The 16,678-nt window shown below is 39.9% G+C and overlaps 1 protein-coding gene across 4 annotated transcripts; it reads left to right on the top strand.

Moving 5' to 3' along the window:
• Positions 1-403: 403 nt before the first annotated feature.
• On the top strand, positions 404-16,287 carry NANS (N-acetylneuraminic acid synthase). 4 transcript variants are annotated; one of them, XM_067131541.1, is made up of 7 exons: positions 404-764; positions 8,510-8,647; positions 9,199-9,414; positions 12,072-12,195; positions 13,244-13,479; positions 14,528-14,698; positions 15,991-16,287. In XM_067131541.1, the coding sequence occupies exons 2-7, from the start codon at positions 8,519-8,521 to the stop codon at positions 16,174-16,176; spliced, it is 1,062 nt and encodes a 353-aa protein (XP_066987642.1). In that variant the 5' UTR covers positions 404-764; positions 8,510-8,518; the 3' UTR covers positions 16,177-16,287. The 4 variants fall into 4 exon arrangements, with proteins under 4 accessions (XP_066987642.1, XP_066987639.1, XP_066987641.1 ...); XM_067131538.1 differs by lacking the exon at positions 404-764 and adding an exon at positions 5,024-5,154; XM_067131540.1 differs by lacking the exon at positions 404-764 and adding an exon at positions 5,316-5,645.
• Positions 16,288-16,678: the final 391 nt, after the last annotated feature.

Genomic DNA, 16,678 nt, shown 5'->3' with positions numbered 1-16,678 from the left:
GTAAACAAATCTGAACTGTACTTGCATTAATAAAAGCACAATGAAAAAGCAATGCCGCTTTGATGAATTATTTCAACAAATCTAAAACCGAACCGTATATAAAACCGAAGCTGCAACTAAAATTAGACTATATATATATTGCATTCAAGCAGACCACTGCCAATGGCAGTTGAAATATTTGAATGGCGCCGCAAACACGACGCGAAAAGAACCGTTTCCTGGGATCCGCGTAAAATCACGTACATGTTTCGTTTAACACACATGTGAAGTTTGATCCCCCCCGGAGTATTAGCTTACGACGGCTTCCATACCTCCCACCCCCTTCTCTCTCTCTCTCTCTCTCTCTCTCTCTCTCTCTCTCCACTTCAACGTGATGCTAGACCATATCGTCCCGCCAAGACTCACTTCAAACCTGGCTTATATCCACGGCAGTGCTTACAGATAGTGTATTAGTGTCGTTAATATTGACTCGCCTAATTCACCTGTGTCGTTGAATAAGTGTTCGTTCACCGTTTACGCCATAATAAAACGTTATATTTATCAAAGAACTAATTTAATGAGTCTAAGAGTCGGTTACGACAGCCTCAATACGCTGTATATATAATTGAGCCACGTTTGAAATATGCACCGGCTCTCCTCAAGTTAAATCATGCGTTGCCCAAGGCATTTCGTGTTATCTGCGTTCAGTGACATAATTTATTTGTGAATAATTTATACGTGAATAATCTATTCGTGAATCGTCGGCTACAGCAGGGCAAAAAAAGGTAAGATCAACGAGAAACTTTGCATGACAATTCCTTAATGGATAACTTCAAGGTCTGGTAGAGGTCAGCTCGGTGAAAAGCAATAAATATTCTTAAGAGTTCGATCTAAAAGCAGATCATTCTGCTACTTTATAATAAATAATAAAGACTCCTTTGATGCGTATGCCTGTAGAACAAGAGATTAAAAAGACAAACTGGGAAATATTCACAATGTCGTTAAATATTATCGTATCTAAAGCGATTATGGTACTAAGGCTCCAACACACAGCGTCTCGGCGTTCTACAAGAGGCTTTAAAGCTTCCGATAATCGTAGAGTAAAAACGGATTTAGGAAGAGGACATTCCCTTTAACGTTACTCGATTCATCAAACAAAGGAGAGAGAGAAAAAAAAAGTATGGACAGGAAGGGGAAAAACAAGGCTGTCTGTGACAGAACTTTACTGTATTTCCTAAATAATGTAGGCCTAGTTGGACAGACAGTGCGTTCTTTCGTAATACGAGAAATGAGATTATACTAACACACATCAGCAATCTTCATGAAAATAAACCCTTGCCCTGGTCTCTCTCTCTCTCTCTCTCTCACACACACACACACACACACGTACATGTGCACACAGAGAGCAACCTTTAAGGTTTCTCCTTGGAAGGGAAATGAGGCAAAAATACCGAAATATAAAGAGAGAGTAGGCCTACGTTTTATCATCCTAAAAAATTTGAGTACGAATGAAAACCAAATTCGAAATAACACATATACATATATATTAGGCCTACAGCCTATATATGTGTTTTTTTTTTTTCTGTTAGTGACTGCTATACTGAAGTTTCTTGTCTTAACTGAGCTAAGCCAAACCTCGTTAGGAGAAACTCCAATAATATATATATATATATATATATATATATATATATATATATATATATATATATATATATATATATATATTAGTCTACGCTTAACACCACTTTAAAATTCCTTACCTAAAAAAAACGTTCGAACCAGCAATCTTTTTTAAAGAAACTTCTAAAATAGTGGAGTTAAACACGAGACGTTTCTCACCCTGTGGGGAGACGATACGTTGTCATCCTCAAAGATTTATGTTCCGTGAAATCTTGAATGTCTACGTGTTCGTATTATGTACGAATGGCCTGGCTATCCCAGGATGAAACACACAAACAGTATTATACAGTACATACATGCATACACATACAAACATATATATGTGTATATATATATGTATGTGCATATATATATAGTATATATATATGCAGAAGATGAACCCTACCCAGATGGAACCAGCCCACCCCAGGGGCCATTAAATTGAAATTCAAGCCTCCAAAGAATGTTATGGCGTTCGTTAGAAGGAGGTAACAGAAGGTAAGGGGAAATACAGAAAGATGAGATCTCACTTATCAAAAGGAAAAATAAATTAACAAATTAATAAACAAATAGATAAAATGTATGTAAAATATTATAATACAAGGAGCATTGTATTAGGGTAGTAAAGCATTGCATTTTCGCTTGAACTTCCGAAGTTGCAATTACCAGACATCCTCAGGGAGATATGTATATGTATATGTATATGTATGTATATATATTATATATATATATATATATATATATATATATATATATATATATATATATATATATATATATTACATACAGAGCAAGCCATTCGTGTATAAGGCGAACACGTAGACATTCAGATAACACTCTCTCTCTCTCTCTCTCTCTCTCTAAGTCTAAACATAAAGTATTTCCTAACGACATGTTCTCCGCACTCTAGAACAAAACAATCGGATCAGAATGCATACGTGCTTGGAGAAACAGGCATAATGTTTAAAGATAACCAACCACAGTAACTTAATTTGTTGAGCTACAACGTCAAAAGGTCTTTTGTATTACTGTTAACATTAGGCAAGGCTCCTGGGGGTGAAGTTGCTAGCCTTGCCCTTCTCTTCCTTGCTTACGACAAAACATAGTTCGCTAACTAACAATTATTACAGAACCTCAATGTTTGGTCAACTGATACGCAATGGATTTTAACTTACTGTGCCCAAAGCGTTAGACCAAAGCTTAGGAATCATATCTAGAATCTTTCGCTTGGGATGCAGATTTATAATCACTCTTTGGCCCATATGTTCTTATGTAACGGGATGTGAACAGGAAAGAAGCAGAGACTAAAGGAATATATTTTGAATATATACCAAAATAATAGGTCTAAACTTTACAATACAAATATACATATATAGGTCTATTGCTCTAGGCCATTCAAATCTGCTGTTCGGCCGCTATATGGTATGTTGTGTTGTTTATAATATATATATATATATATATATATATATATATATATATATATATATATATATATATATATATATATATATAGAGAGAGAGAGAGAGAGAGAGAGAGAGAGAGAGAGAGAGAGAGAGAGAGAGAGAGAATGAATATATACTACGGCCGAATAAGTGATTCTATAAGTCTAAGCCTATGCGCCTACGCTCCGCAGAAAAGCTTACGTAATGGCACCAATACAATAGATTCATCCATCTGGTGTCACAACACCGCAGGTCATCCACAAATCAAGCAATTAACTTACACTTGTGCCAGCATGGCCTCTTATACACCTGATGCATTTAAAAGACTTATTGTAGTGTGTGTGTGTCTGTGTGTGTGTTGGGGGGTGTGTTTTGTGTGTGGGTGTGCGTCTTAAACCATCCGTTATCTTCTAGCCACCAGACTGCACCACATTTTTTTTTTGGCCCCACCCCCGCCCCCGCCTCTTGCGTGTGTCCGTGTGCGTGATTAAGATTCATTTTCTCGTCATGGGTAGGCTAACACTCGCAAAAATACAATAGACTGAAGACGTCCATTCCTAAATCATAGGCCTAGTTTTAAGAGTATGTTTATGAAAGGTAATATCATTTTTTTTGGCATGGTTTACTAATTTTTTTAGTCTAATGAGGTATTCGATTAAATTACAAGGTAAAATAGTAATAAAATTCTTTGCTTTTGACCTCAATGCCATTTTTTAGGGGTGGGGATAAGTAAACCTGAAGATGATGTCATTCCTACCTCAGACTTGACGTATCGTAAAAAATTCCCACGTACATAGGCCTATAACACTGAATGCACTTTAAACGGAACCTTTTTTATTTTATTCATAACAGTTCTACGACAATCCTTACATTTATAATGTGTATTATTTACAAGCTACAAATTCGTCTGTAAAGAAGGTGTTCATTTTACAGCACCTTGTACAGACATATTTGGAATAATTCGAGAAGTTGAAAGAGGGGCATTTTGGGTAATAAATACTACATAAATACTACATACGTACCATTAAAAAGTGCCCAATATATTCTATATATATTTGGAAAATTTAAGCTTATTGGTAGTTTGATAGTTTCCTCTTAGACGGGAAACAAAGAATAATATATACACACACAACAGGCTGACTCGCCGGGTCTGGGCTTAGTCAATATTAACAGTGAGTCATTGTTCTTCGAGGTTTCCAGAGATCACTTTGGGGGGACCCTTAGGCCTACGGCCAAATTACCGGAAAATCCTAAAATTCGGGTATAATCGGACCCACCCCCTGTGTCATAAGCTCTGCAGTCAGTCATTAACAGGTAATTCGCAACGGTGTTGCATGCAAATTCGCTAATCATTCCTGGTGTGCGAATTTCTGTCTGGCTACGTGCAATCTCTCACGGCTTAAGGAGTAAAATAAGTAAAATATTACCAAATTAAGTAAAATATTATTAAACAAAGCCAAAATAAGAAAAGAATCGTATCAATAATGCAGAAAGATAACCCCTTTAACGCGAAACCCCGAAAGATAACCCCTTTAACACGAAACCTCCTCTTCTACTTACGACCTGGCCGCAGGGAACAAAGATCGACGCCATTTGACGACGGGGCGCGATCAAGCAAAACCTCCTGCCGAACTTTGGCCAGAAATCCCTCGTCCTCGCATTTCAACTCGCCAGAAACTACTGAAGGTGTAAAAACGGGCGAGATTGCAATGGAAGCATGTTCGTCCCGATATGCACACACACAGCGGAACGACACTAGCGCCGCGACCAGCGGCCGCGGCGGCCGACGACACTAACAGGATCAATGAAGGGACTCTCGGCCTCGTTAACTCAAACAAGGCCGTTTGCCGGTTCGAAAACCGAACAGCCCGTTCTCGGACGTGGATCAAAAGGATGGAGATCTTTCTCTTTCGGGTTTGGAAGACATTTCCGGGGTCTGGATTTCGGCAGCGGGGATGGAAAGCCGCCTTCTTAAAGGTGTCGAGCATCTACTGTCGGCGCACCTTCGGGCCCAGCTGACTTGCGTGGATGCTGCCGTTGCCTCTCGATGTAAACAAACAGTCACGCCCTCAGGTCAGTAATACATTATTCGGCGATCGTTTGCGTGTGGTATTTTCGGCAGTTTGCGGATCGTCGCGACCGTCGGGTTGTGTGACAGGTGGTTTTGGAAGCTGGGGCGGAAGGGAAGCGCGCGGAAACAAAGAGAGAGAGAGAGTGAGAGAGGGAGAGGGAGAGAGAGAGAGCCACCAAACTCGTTCGCCAACGGCGGCTGCTCCTCGGGTCCAGAGAAAACAGTTTGGACTATGGCTCGTGAGCCGCTAATATGTCGTCTTTTGATTCGGTGGTACTGACGGCGAAGGGATATACTGTGTGAGGGCGGTCGCGCCGCCTCCCCCCGCAGACGAAGCTGGGCACTGCACAGGATATTAATTCCCTCAGCTTGGATTTGACTGTGTTTATTGGGAAAGGTTTCGGGAAATCCACAGACCGTCACGGAGTTCGTGTCAAAAAGTAATCGAAAAAATATTAATTAGTGCCATTTTGAAACCTATGCGACGAAGGAGGTAATCAAGTAAGCGTAGGTTTTACGTTTGTAACTCTAGAGGTATTTTGTATAGATCCTAGACTGTGTATATTACGGATAAAATAAATTATTTTTATTTCTTGGGAGATCGAAATTACACAAGAATCCCAGAATTACAAAGCAGTGATTGTGAAATTGATTGCATGATTACATTTTTTCCGTGGCCTGTTTATATATATATATATATATATATATATATATATATATATATATATATATATATATATATATATATATATATATATATATATATATATATATATATATATATATATATATATATATAGTATATATACCATTACATACGTATCTGCAATAAGTGACAGTAGATTCTATGTATACGTGTATAAATTGGGTGTGTTCAAGTTGTGTGTGTTTGTAAATATATATAAGTAAATACTTACATCATATATTCGTAACTATGCATCATTACCATCTTATTAGTAAGTGCAATCATCGTTAGATATCAATTACACCGGTAATTTGACCGAGGTACCAAGGTTAGTTTAGGTAAGGTCTAGGGTTCCCAGAGGAGACATTGACATATGGGTGTGTAGGTGTTGCCTCCACCTCACGAGAAAGGTGTTTTTTCCAATATACACAGACTTTGCAAGGAGTTTATACAACACTTCATCAAACACTAAAGCTTATTGAGATAATTTTATGACTGGTGTACCATTTCACAAAGAAAATTACGGCAATATACGAGACTTTGGAGATGGCAAGCTTAGAAGTGTTCAATACCCGTATACCGTTTTCTCAGCCCCCAGGGGAGAAAGATGTGAAATTATTAATACAATATGAGCATTTATTTAGCTTTTTACCGGCTCTCCAAAGACAACTGACCCCTTCTGAAGACACGCAGAGCTACGCCAGTAACAGAATCGAGACAGAGAACGTGATACAACGACGTATCGTTGCGTAATATTTCCAAAGCATGATGGCTCTCATGGCCAATAGCTGGTTTGGTGGTTCATGTGAATGCGCCAAGGCTTGAAGTGTTACCTCCCCACTCTAGAGCGATAAGTGGGCTCTTCGTGTGGGTCATGGTGTGGGGTTTGTGGGGGGTGGGGTGGCCTGTCTTCTTCGGTGATCGTGGTTGCCCTCATCTTCTACAATGTTTGAATAGGATTCCTTGAACCTTCTTTCTTGCAGGATGATTTACGACAAACTAGGTCTAATGCAGTGATATTTTTATCGTCGGTTGAGCGTTGGTTGACTGATTCATAAGACTGGCGTTGCAACGGTTTGATTCATTGAATTATCTGTTTAGAATTTTATGAACGCAATGAAAAATCGCCTGTGGAAAAAAAGATTAAGTAATCTTGAGTGATAACTTGCATCCTTGATTCAGGGCAGTCTGCTCCTGCTCTCTCTCTCTCTCTCTCTCTCTCTCTCTCTCGTTAAATGATTTTATCGAGATTAAAATAACATAAAACCAATTCTCAACGGAGCCCCAGCCCCTATTAGAAATCAGCTTTATTAGCAATTTCAAGCCTAGTCACTGGGAATGCACCTTGCAATGGGTGGCGAAGCGTTTCGACAGAAAAAATGCGCCTACACTTGAAAGATGATTGTTAACAGGACGTAAAAAAAATTCCAAACTGGGAAATCTGTGTGGCCGTTGAGGTAACGAGAGAGAGAGAGAGAGAGAGAACGAGAGAGAGAGAGAGAGAGAGACAAATGGCTCATATCGATCCATCTCTCTCCGTTATAGAAAACCACGATGGATCCGGGAATTCGCTAATGGAACGCGCTGGAGGGGGTGTTTTGGAAGGGGGCCTGGGGTGGTAGGCCCATGGTGTTGGCAGTTGATCATGATAGGGGGGTGGAATTGTGTAAGGGGGTTAGGTGTCTTTTCCTCCATGGGCTGAAGGTGGGGCGGGGTGGGGAGGCAGAATTGGCGTCCTGGTTTTTTTTTTTATTTCGTTTCTATTAGTGGCGTTTAATGTGCCAGTAATGACATTGTTATTCAAGCAGTGCTGGTAACTTTAAAGACAGACGCCCTTGCTTATTTGTGGTGCAGGAGCAAGGAGCCGTGGGGCGGTTGTTTTTCCTTTGGAGCCACACACATATACGTCATATATTTATACATATACTGCAATTACATATATATACTTGTGCGTGTGTTGTATGTATGTTAAATCTCCCAGAGACCTAGACCATGTCATGGGAGAGTGTGGTCTCGATCCAGGGGAATCGAATCCCAACGCTTTGATGTTCAGCCACCTATAGGAACCTAGTCCTATGTTATGTATACAATATACGTACACCCCTGGAGATCGGATACTATACTGAAATGATACAATATCCATACACCCCTGGAGATCGGATACTAAACTGAAATGATACAATATACATACACCCCTGGAGATCAGATACTATACCGAAATGAATCCACCCATTTCTTAGTGTTTTGTTAATGGCTGAAACCAGTGAATGTATACGTAAGCCGAAATAAAATCTGGCCTTCTTTTGTGGGTGGATGGCAATGTCGAATTCCGCAGGGGGTCCTTGCTCTCAGTGCACCTCATGCGGTGCACTGTAGGCATTACTTAAGGTTCTTTGAAGCTTCCCTTCCTTAGGCCTATAGCTGCAAGCCATTTCATTCCTTTTACTGTACTTCCGTTCAAATCCTCTTTCATTTGACCTTCCACCCTCTCTAACAAATGTTTCATAAACCTTTTTATTCTGCTTCCCTTTCAGCGCTGAATGACCTCGTAGGTCCCAGCGCTTATTGGCCTTTGGCCTAAATTCTATATTCCATCTTTCCAGACGAAGAGGGATTTTTCTTTTTTTCTTTTTCTTTTTTACGAAAGTTATAAATTGGGCAACTTTTTCCAGGTGTGAGGGATGGAACCGCTAGAGTTGGTACCTGGGCGGTACATAGGGGAAGGCCAGCCGTGTTTCATCATCGCCGAAATCGGCCAGAATCACCAGGGAGATGTCCAATTGGCCAAGACGTTAATAAGGAGAGCAAAGGTAAGAAATAACGCTGTTATGGAGAGCAGAGATAAAACAAAAAACATTAATAAGCAGAACAAAGGTAAAAAAATTTAATAAGGAGAGCAAAGATAAAAAAAAGACATTAAGGAGAGCAAATATAAAAAAGTTTATAAGGAGAGCAAAGGTAAAGAAAACTTTAATAAGGAGAGCAAAGGTTAAAAAAATATGTTAATTAAGACAGCAAAGGTTAAAAAAGGTTAATAAGGAGAGCAAAAGTTAAAAAAAACTTTAATGGGAGAGCAAAGGTTAAAAAGTATATGTTAATTAAGAGAACAAAGGTTAAAAAAGTTAATAAGGAGAGCAAAGGTTAAAAAAAACTTTAATAGGAGAGCAAAGGTTAAAAATACATGTTAATTAAGAGAACAAAGGTTAAAAAAAGTTAATAAGGAGAGCAAAGGTTAAAAAAAAAAGTTAATTAAGGCGAGCAAACCTTCCCCCCACCCCCTCTCAATTCCCTTTCGGGACTGAAGAAGGACCTCGCCAAAATTCCATTCCATTCCCATAAATTCCCATCTCTTCCCGGACAGGAATGCGGCGCGGACTGCGTGAAGCTGCAGAAGTCGTCCCTGGGGGACAAGTTCAACACCAAGGCGCTGAACAGGCCCTACGACTCGGACCACGCCTGGGCGGACACTTACGGCAGCCACAAGGAGCACCTCGAGTTCACCCGCGACCAGTTCGTCGAACTCCAGAACTACGCCCGCCACCTCGACATCCCGCTCACCGCTTCCGCCATGGACATTGTAAGGCCTCGTTTCGCTGTCAGACTTCATTGTAAGGCCAGATTTCATTGCTAGGCTTCAGCTTTCATTGTGAGATTTCGTTGTAGGATCAGGTTTCATTGTGGGATTTCATTGTGAGACTAGATTTCATTGTTGGGCTTCGTTGTAGGACCAGCTTTCATTGTCAGACTCATTGTAAGACAAGATTTCATTGTTAGGCTTTGTTGTAAGACTAGCTTTCATTGTAAGGTTCCGTTGTAGGATCGGCTTTCGTTGTAAGATCAGATTTCATTGCAGGGCCAGATTTCATTGTAGGGTTAGATTTCATTGTAGGGCCAGATTTCATTGCAAGATCAGCTTTTGTTGTAAGATCAGCTGTCATTGTAGGGCAAGTTTCATTGTAGAGCCAGATTTCATTGTTGGGTCAGATTTCATTGTAGGGCCAGATTTCACTGTAGGGTCAGATTTCATAGTAGGGAAAGATTTCATTGTAGGAAAAGATTTCATTGTAGAGCCAGATTTCAATGTAAGGCAAGATGTCATTGTAGGGCCCAGATTTCATTGTAGGACAAGATTTCATTGCAGGGCCAGATTTCATTGTAGAGCCATATTTCATTGTAGGGCCAGATTTCATTGTAGAGAAAAATCTCATTGTAGGGCAAAATTTCTTTGTTAGGCCAGATTGCAATATAATATCAGATTTCATTATAAGTTCAGCTTTCATTGTAGGGCAAGATTTCATTGTAGGGAAAGATTTCATTGTAGCCTAAGGCCAAATTTCACTGTAGTGAAAGTTTTCATTGTAGCCTATGGCCAGATTTCAATGTAGGGCAAGATTTCATCTTAGGGCCAGATTTCACTGTAGGGCCAGATTTCATTGTAGGACAAGTTTTATTGTAGGGGAAGATATCATTGTAGGGCAAGATTTCATTGTAGGGCAAGATTTCATTGTAGGGCAAGATTTCATTGTAGGGCAAGATTTCATTGTAGGGCAAGATTTCATCATAGGGCAAGATTTCATTTATATAGGATCAGATTTCATTGTAGGACAAGATATCATTGTAGGGCAAGATTTCATTGTAGGGCAAGATTTTATTGTAGGACAAGATTTCATTGTAGGACAAGATTTAATTGTAGGGCAAGATATCATTGTAGGGCAAGATTTAATTGTAGGGCAAGATTTCATTGTAAGACCATCTTTCGTTGTAAGACCAGTTTTTGATTGTAAGATCAATTTTCATTGTAAGACCATAGCAGATTTCATTATAAAATCAGTTTCATTACAAGACCAGCTTACGTTGTAAGGCCAAATTTCATTGTAAGACCAGATTTTGTTATAAGACCAGATTTCATTGTAAGACCAACTTTCATCATGAGACCAGCTTTCATCATTCTGCTCGCCCTCACGCGCGTGCACGCGCACTCAAACGCTCTCGAACACACTTGCAAGCAAATCTGTCTCGAGGGCGGTTGCTTTAGAACTTCACAGACTGCCGCAAGCACAGGATTACCGCCGATCCTTTCATTTCGTCGAAGCTGATCAATAGGTTGTTTGCCAAGCATTGATTCGAAAGCACCGGAAAAAAAAAGAAAGTCCCTTTTGAATAGACCTTATCTCTTCTGGTGTACAATATTTTCTTCAGGAGTTTCGGATGATGCTGGAGAAGTGCTCTCTCTCTCTCTCTCTCTCTCTCTCTCTCTCTCTCTCTCTCTAGTAGGATTTTCGTAGCTAGTACAATAGAACCAAATTTACACTCTTTTCATATTCACTGAAAATGGTAAAAATTCTCTTTCTTTCATTTGACTGTGCTCAACGTTCTCTATTCATTGTTTCATAGCGTAACTGCGAAGTTTTCCTCAACACGTTTCAAACCTGTCTACTCTCAATTTCTTTTCAGCGCTGAATGACTTCGTAGGTCCCAGCGCTTGGCCTGTGACTTACGTTCCCGTTTCCCGTCGCATATATCATTATAATTTCTCGGATGTCGCGAAATAGATCGGTCTAGTAGGTAATTAGGGAGGGCGCGGAAGGGAAATTGGTCGGAAGGACCAATTCGAGGGAGAGCCGGTTTGGTAAACTCGCTTCGACTACCCTTCGAGGGCGTCACAGTAATTAGGAAATGCCTCTTCGATCTGTCTAGGGGGAAGAGGAGTGTCACGTGAAGATGATGGTATTGTCGTTATGATGATTATATTATTATTCATTTTCTTCATATTATGTATGTTGCTTCATGTTATGAGTATTCATCACTTCTGTGTATTTCCATAACATTGCATTAATTTTCATATTCATACATCCATGTTGCCACACGCTTGTATAGCTTCATTTTATCCTTTTTTTTTACATTGCAGTAATCCTGTTTTTTGTGATTCCTTTTGTAGTTTCTGTAATTTTAATATCGTTAATCCCATTTGTAAGTAAATAATCGCTTTTTGAAGCACCAGTTTTCATTCCCTGAATCTCTTTTGAAATCACGTAATTCTTGCAACAGTTATGACCTTCACAAACACCTAATTTTGTTGTTAGTGCCATTTTCAAATTCAGTCACTTCTCTTTAATGTTAAGGTCATCATCAACTTCCCTAAACTCTTGAAGACTGTTTTAATTCCCAACTTCACAGCAACTCCATGTTGCCACTGCATTCCTCAAACTCACGAATTCCCTCTTTCATTTTCAGCCGTCGGTTTTACTTCTGACCGATCTGGAAGTGCCTTTTTTAAAAGTGGGATCTGGGGACGTTCATAACATGCCTCTCCTGCGGGTGGCTGCGGCGACTGGGAAGCCTCTCGTCATATCCACAGGTCAGTTTGTCTTTTATCTACAGATATCCACAGGTCAGTTTGTCTTTCATCCACAGATACCCACAGGTCAGTTTGTCTTTCATCCACAGATATCCACAGGTCAGTTTGTCTTTCATCCACAGATATCCACAGGTCAGTTTGTCTTTCATCCACAGATATCCACAGGTCAGTTTGTCTTTCGTCCACAGATACCCACAGGTCAGTTTGTCTTAAATCCACAGATACCCACAGGTCAGTCAGTCTGTTATATGCAGATATCCACAGGTCAGTTTGTCTTTCATATGCAGATATCCGCAGGTGAATTTATCTTTCATCCAATGATATCCACAGGTCAGTTTGTCTATCATCTGCAGATATCCACAGGTCAGTTTGTCTATCATCCGCAGATATCCAGAAATGAGTTTGTCTTATCCGCAGATATCCAGAGGTCAATTTGTCTTTCATCCCCACAGGTCAGTTTATCTTTCAACCACAGATACCCACAAGTGAGCTTGTCTAATCCACAGGTTAGTTCATCTGAAATTGGTAGATACCCACAGGTCAGTATGTCTTTCATCCGCAGATATCCACAGGTCAGTTTGTCTTTCACCCGCAGATATCCACAGGTCAGTTTGTCTTTCACCCGCAGATATCCACAGGTAAGTTCGTCTGAAATTCGCAGATGTCCACCACACCTGTACGGACCATATGAATACACTAGTCACTTACCAACTGTCCACATTCACCAATGATCAGTATTGCAGAAAATTGTTAACAGGAATATGTGGTTTTGTCATGTAAATAGTTTTTTTATGAGCCTTTTTCACTTCTTATGCCAATATTTCTACAAACGACAGAATCGACATGATAGGTGAGTACAGTAATTTAATTTTACTAGCTTTAACCAATGATGTTTGTTATCATGCTTGTTTTAATGTTTATAAAGTAAACACACATTCAGCAAGTTTATAAACATGATACTGCTTTTAAACTTGAAGTTGTGAAATGGATTAAGGCCCAACAGCTGAACACGGATCCAAACCGTTTAAACATCACCTTGATCTCTCAGGGATGTCGGACATCGCCTGGGTATCGAAGGTCTACGAGGAACTGAGTGCCGCCACGGATCCCCCCACGCCCCTGGTGATCCTGCAGTGCACGTCCGCGTATCCCACGCCCCCGGAGCACGTCAACCTGAGAGTCCTGGACACCTACGCCCAAGTGTTCTCGCACGCCCACATAGGATACTCGGGGCATGAACTGGGCATACACATTACGGTGGCTGCCGTTGCTCGCGGTGCTAGGGTGAGTGATGTTTGATGCTAAGGGGTACGGAAGCTTGTCACATACACATACGCATATGCATACGTACAGACATTCATACACATACATATATACATACACACACACACACACATATATATATATATATATATATATATATATATATATATATATATATATATATATTTATACATATACGTATGTATATACACATATATTTTTATATCTGTATATAAATATATATAACATATATGTAAAAAATATATACATATACTAAATTTTAATAAGGCCTTTATTTTACTTTTCCTTCTAGAAACGAAGGGTCGTTTAAATACAACCATATTTTTCCTCTCTTGTTTTGTTAAATTCTATTGAAGGTTCTACAAGAATCGTTTTATAAATTAATGGCTGAGTGCTAAGTGTTTATCGATGCTGCGTCTTTTCATTTATGTCCTGGTATTGGAGTTCTTTGTGCTTCTACATATATATTTTAGGACCTGCAGCTTCTTGCCAATAACGTAGAGTTGCGGATAGTGCGTATGCGGATAATAGAGGGAATATTATTATTATTATTATTAGTATTATTATCATCTGAATAACATACAGTGATTATTCTCTGTAAATGCTATACACACTTAAAAATTATATCTTTATTATTCTTACAGCAAGTTGACGTTATATAGCCCTTCGTTGGCTGAGTCGGTTGAGCTTCAGACTGTCACTCGATGGACCGGAGTTCAATTCCCCCGACCAGCTGATGAAGAGTTAGAGGAATTTATTTCTGGTGATAGAAATTCATTTCTCGCTTTAATGTGTTCAGATTCCACAATAAGTTGTAGGTCCCGTTGCTAAGTAACCAATTGGTTCTTAGCCACGTAAAATCAGTCTAATCCTTCAAATAGCCCCTAGGAGAGCTGTTAATCAGCTCAGTGGTCTGGTAAAACAAGCTAATACTTACTTTATAACAATGACTATTCTCTGTAAATGATATGTACCGGAAAGTTAGATCTTTATTTTTACAGTATATTGATGCTATAACTTTGCTAACATTCCATCCCCCCTCTTGCAGGTGGTGGAACGCCACCTGACCCTCAACAAGAGCTGGAAGGGCAGCGACCACTCGTGTTCACTGGAGCCCCACGACCTCCGGGAGTTGGTCAAGGCCATCAGATGCGTGGAGGCTGCCCTAGGGAGCCCTCTCAAGGCCTTCCAGCCCTCTGAGGAGTCGTGTTACTCAAAGGTCAGTTTGGCTCTTCATTTTAAGCAGGTTGGGTCCTTGAGAATGAAGGGACATGGTTTATGTCATTATATATTATATATATATATATATATATATATATATATATATATATATATATATATATATATATATATATATATATATATATATATATATATATATATATATATATATATAAGGGCAATGCTATGACCTTCATAATCGATTTGAATCACAGAGCCATGATGAATGGGGTGGTTATAATTTTGCTGCTATCATTTTCCTAAATAAATCTGCGGATTTTGTGACTGCTATGGGTCAATGCTAGCCATTATAACTTATTCCTCAACAGAAATGAGGTTAAGTCTTGACTGCATGAAGATCATGGCTTAAATTACTGCTATTGAAATAGGTATTATCATCAAGTGGATCAAACGATCCTTGTTCAACCTGTGAAGATGGGTATAAAATGGTCAGATTTGTCGCACCCAGTGTGTGAGTCAGAGTACTTGATCCCTTGTCTGGAAAGGCACTGAGATGCATTCACTGAGCTGTGGGATACACTGGAGTCCGTTCTTTCAACTAATGTCAGAGCAGCGTGGCTTCTGCCATATATATTCGATTTAGTTAAATGTTGATATTATTTACATAACGGAGAATCCAGCAATTTATTAGTTGGAACGCCCAAAAAATTCTGAGCCACCATCTTCATGTAATTCACCTTCTGGAATCAAATATGACAGAAGTCCAGATGTCAGTTAGTATCCTCAGCATAGGATGAAATGCCACCAGTCAGATATTATCCTTTACATGTGAAATTTCAGAATTCATACAGTGGCCTTAATTTGTAAGGTTTCAGAAATCAAATACTAACCTCAGCATGCAGTAAAGGTTCTGAAGCAGGTATTGTCTTGGACATGTGACAAGATTTCAGAAGGCAGAATGTATTGCATACAAAATAAAATTTCAAGTCAGATAATACTCTTTATATATGTCAAATACTCTCATATACATAGGAGGACATTTTGTAAGCCCAGTACTCTCATCAGCTTACTGTTCCCAACTTCTGACGAAATTGCAGAAATCAAGTGCAGTACTGTCCCAGACACTACCCTCAATTTCAGGAGTCTTACTGTCCTCAATATATGACAAAATTTCAGAAACTGAGTAACTGGTTGACTGGTGAAAGCTGGGATCACAGTACCTGTGGCCCTCTATGCCAAATTTTAGCAGTTAAGGGCACCCTAACTTACGGAGACTTAAGTTTTAATCTACGAGATCGACCTTCTCTGTCCTAACCTCTGTCTCCTCAGCTGGGCAAGACGATAGTGGCCGCGCGTCCCATCAAAGCTGGAGTGATGCTGACGGAGGAGGACCTTGTGGCCAAAGTGGCGGATCCCAGGGGCGTCTCCGCCCAGAGGCTAGACGACCTCGTCGGGGGCTACTTGAACAGGGACGTGGGCGAGGACGAGAGCATCATGGAAGCCGACATATTGTGAAAACGCCTCTTGTGAAGATGCCTTCGCTGGAAGCTGCGTGCGTCTTTGTGGCCGGAGCTGAGGTCGATTCAAGAGGAGGAGGAAGAAGAAGAAGAAGAAGAAGACGAAGAAGAAGGAGGAAGAAGAAGAAGAAGGGTGAGAGTGCTACAGAGGTCGAGTGTTGTGGTGATTTTGGAGGAGGAGGAGGAGGAGGAGGAGGAGGAGGAGGAGGAGAAGGAGAGGGGATTTGGGGTGGCTGTTGGGATGTGAGGAATAATCTGGAATGTGCCACTGGGAGGGAGAGAGAGAAGCAGAGGACGATAATGACATGAAACAGAAACAGAAAACAAGAACAGAATAAAAAAAAAAAGATAAAAAGGAGTTTAAGGAAGTGGAAGATCAATGAGTAAAAGAGTGTTAGGAAGAAAAGAGATTGAGAATTGAATCATTTTTGCAAAATGGCCAAAGAGAAAAAGAAATATTAACAAACGGAGGAGTATCAAGAAAACGAATTAGATTGAAA

Source organism: Macrobrachium rosenbergii, chromosome 30 (assembly GCF_040412425.1).
Source record: "Macrobrachium rosenbergii isolate ZJJX-2024 chromosome 30, ASM4041242v1, whole genome shotgun sequence".
NCBI classification, from domain to species: Eukaryota; Metazoa; Arthropoda; class Malacostraca; order Decapoda; family Palaemonidae; genus Macrobrachium; species Macrobrachium rosenbergii.
Note: the sequence above shows the minus strand (reverse complement) of the source record. Positions and strands in the feature narration are given on the sequence as shown.

Excerpts from the sequence above, each read along its gene's own strand:
- NANS (XM_067131541.1), top strand. The coding sequence starts at position 8,519 with ATGGAACCGCTAGAGTTGGTACCTGGGCGGTACATAGGGGAAGGCCAG. Across the intron at positions 13,480-14,527 it reads CCGTTGCTCGCGGTGCTAGG|GTGGTGGAACGCCACCTGAC; the intron begins GTGAGTGATGTT and ends CCCCTCTTGCAG. Across the intron at positions 14,699-15,990 it reads AGGAGTCGTGTTACTCAAAG|CTGGGCAAGACGATAGTGGC; the intron begins GTCAGTTTGGCT and ends CTGTCTCCTCAG.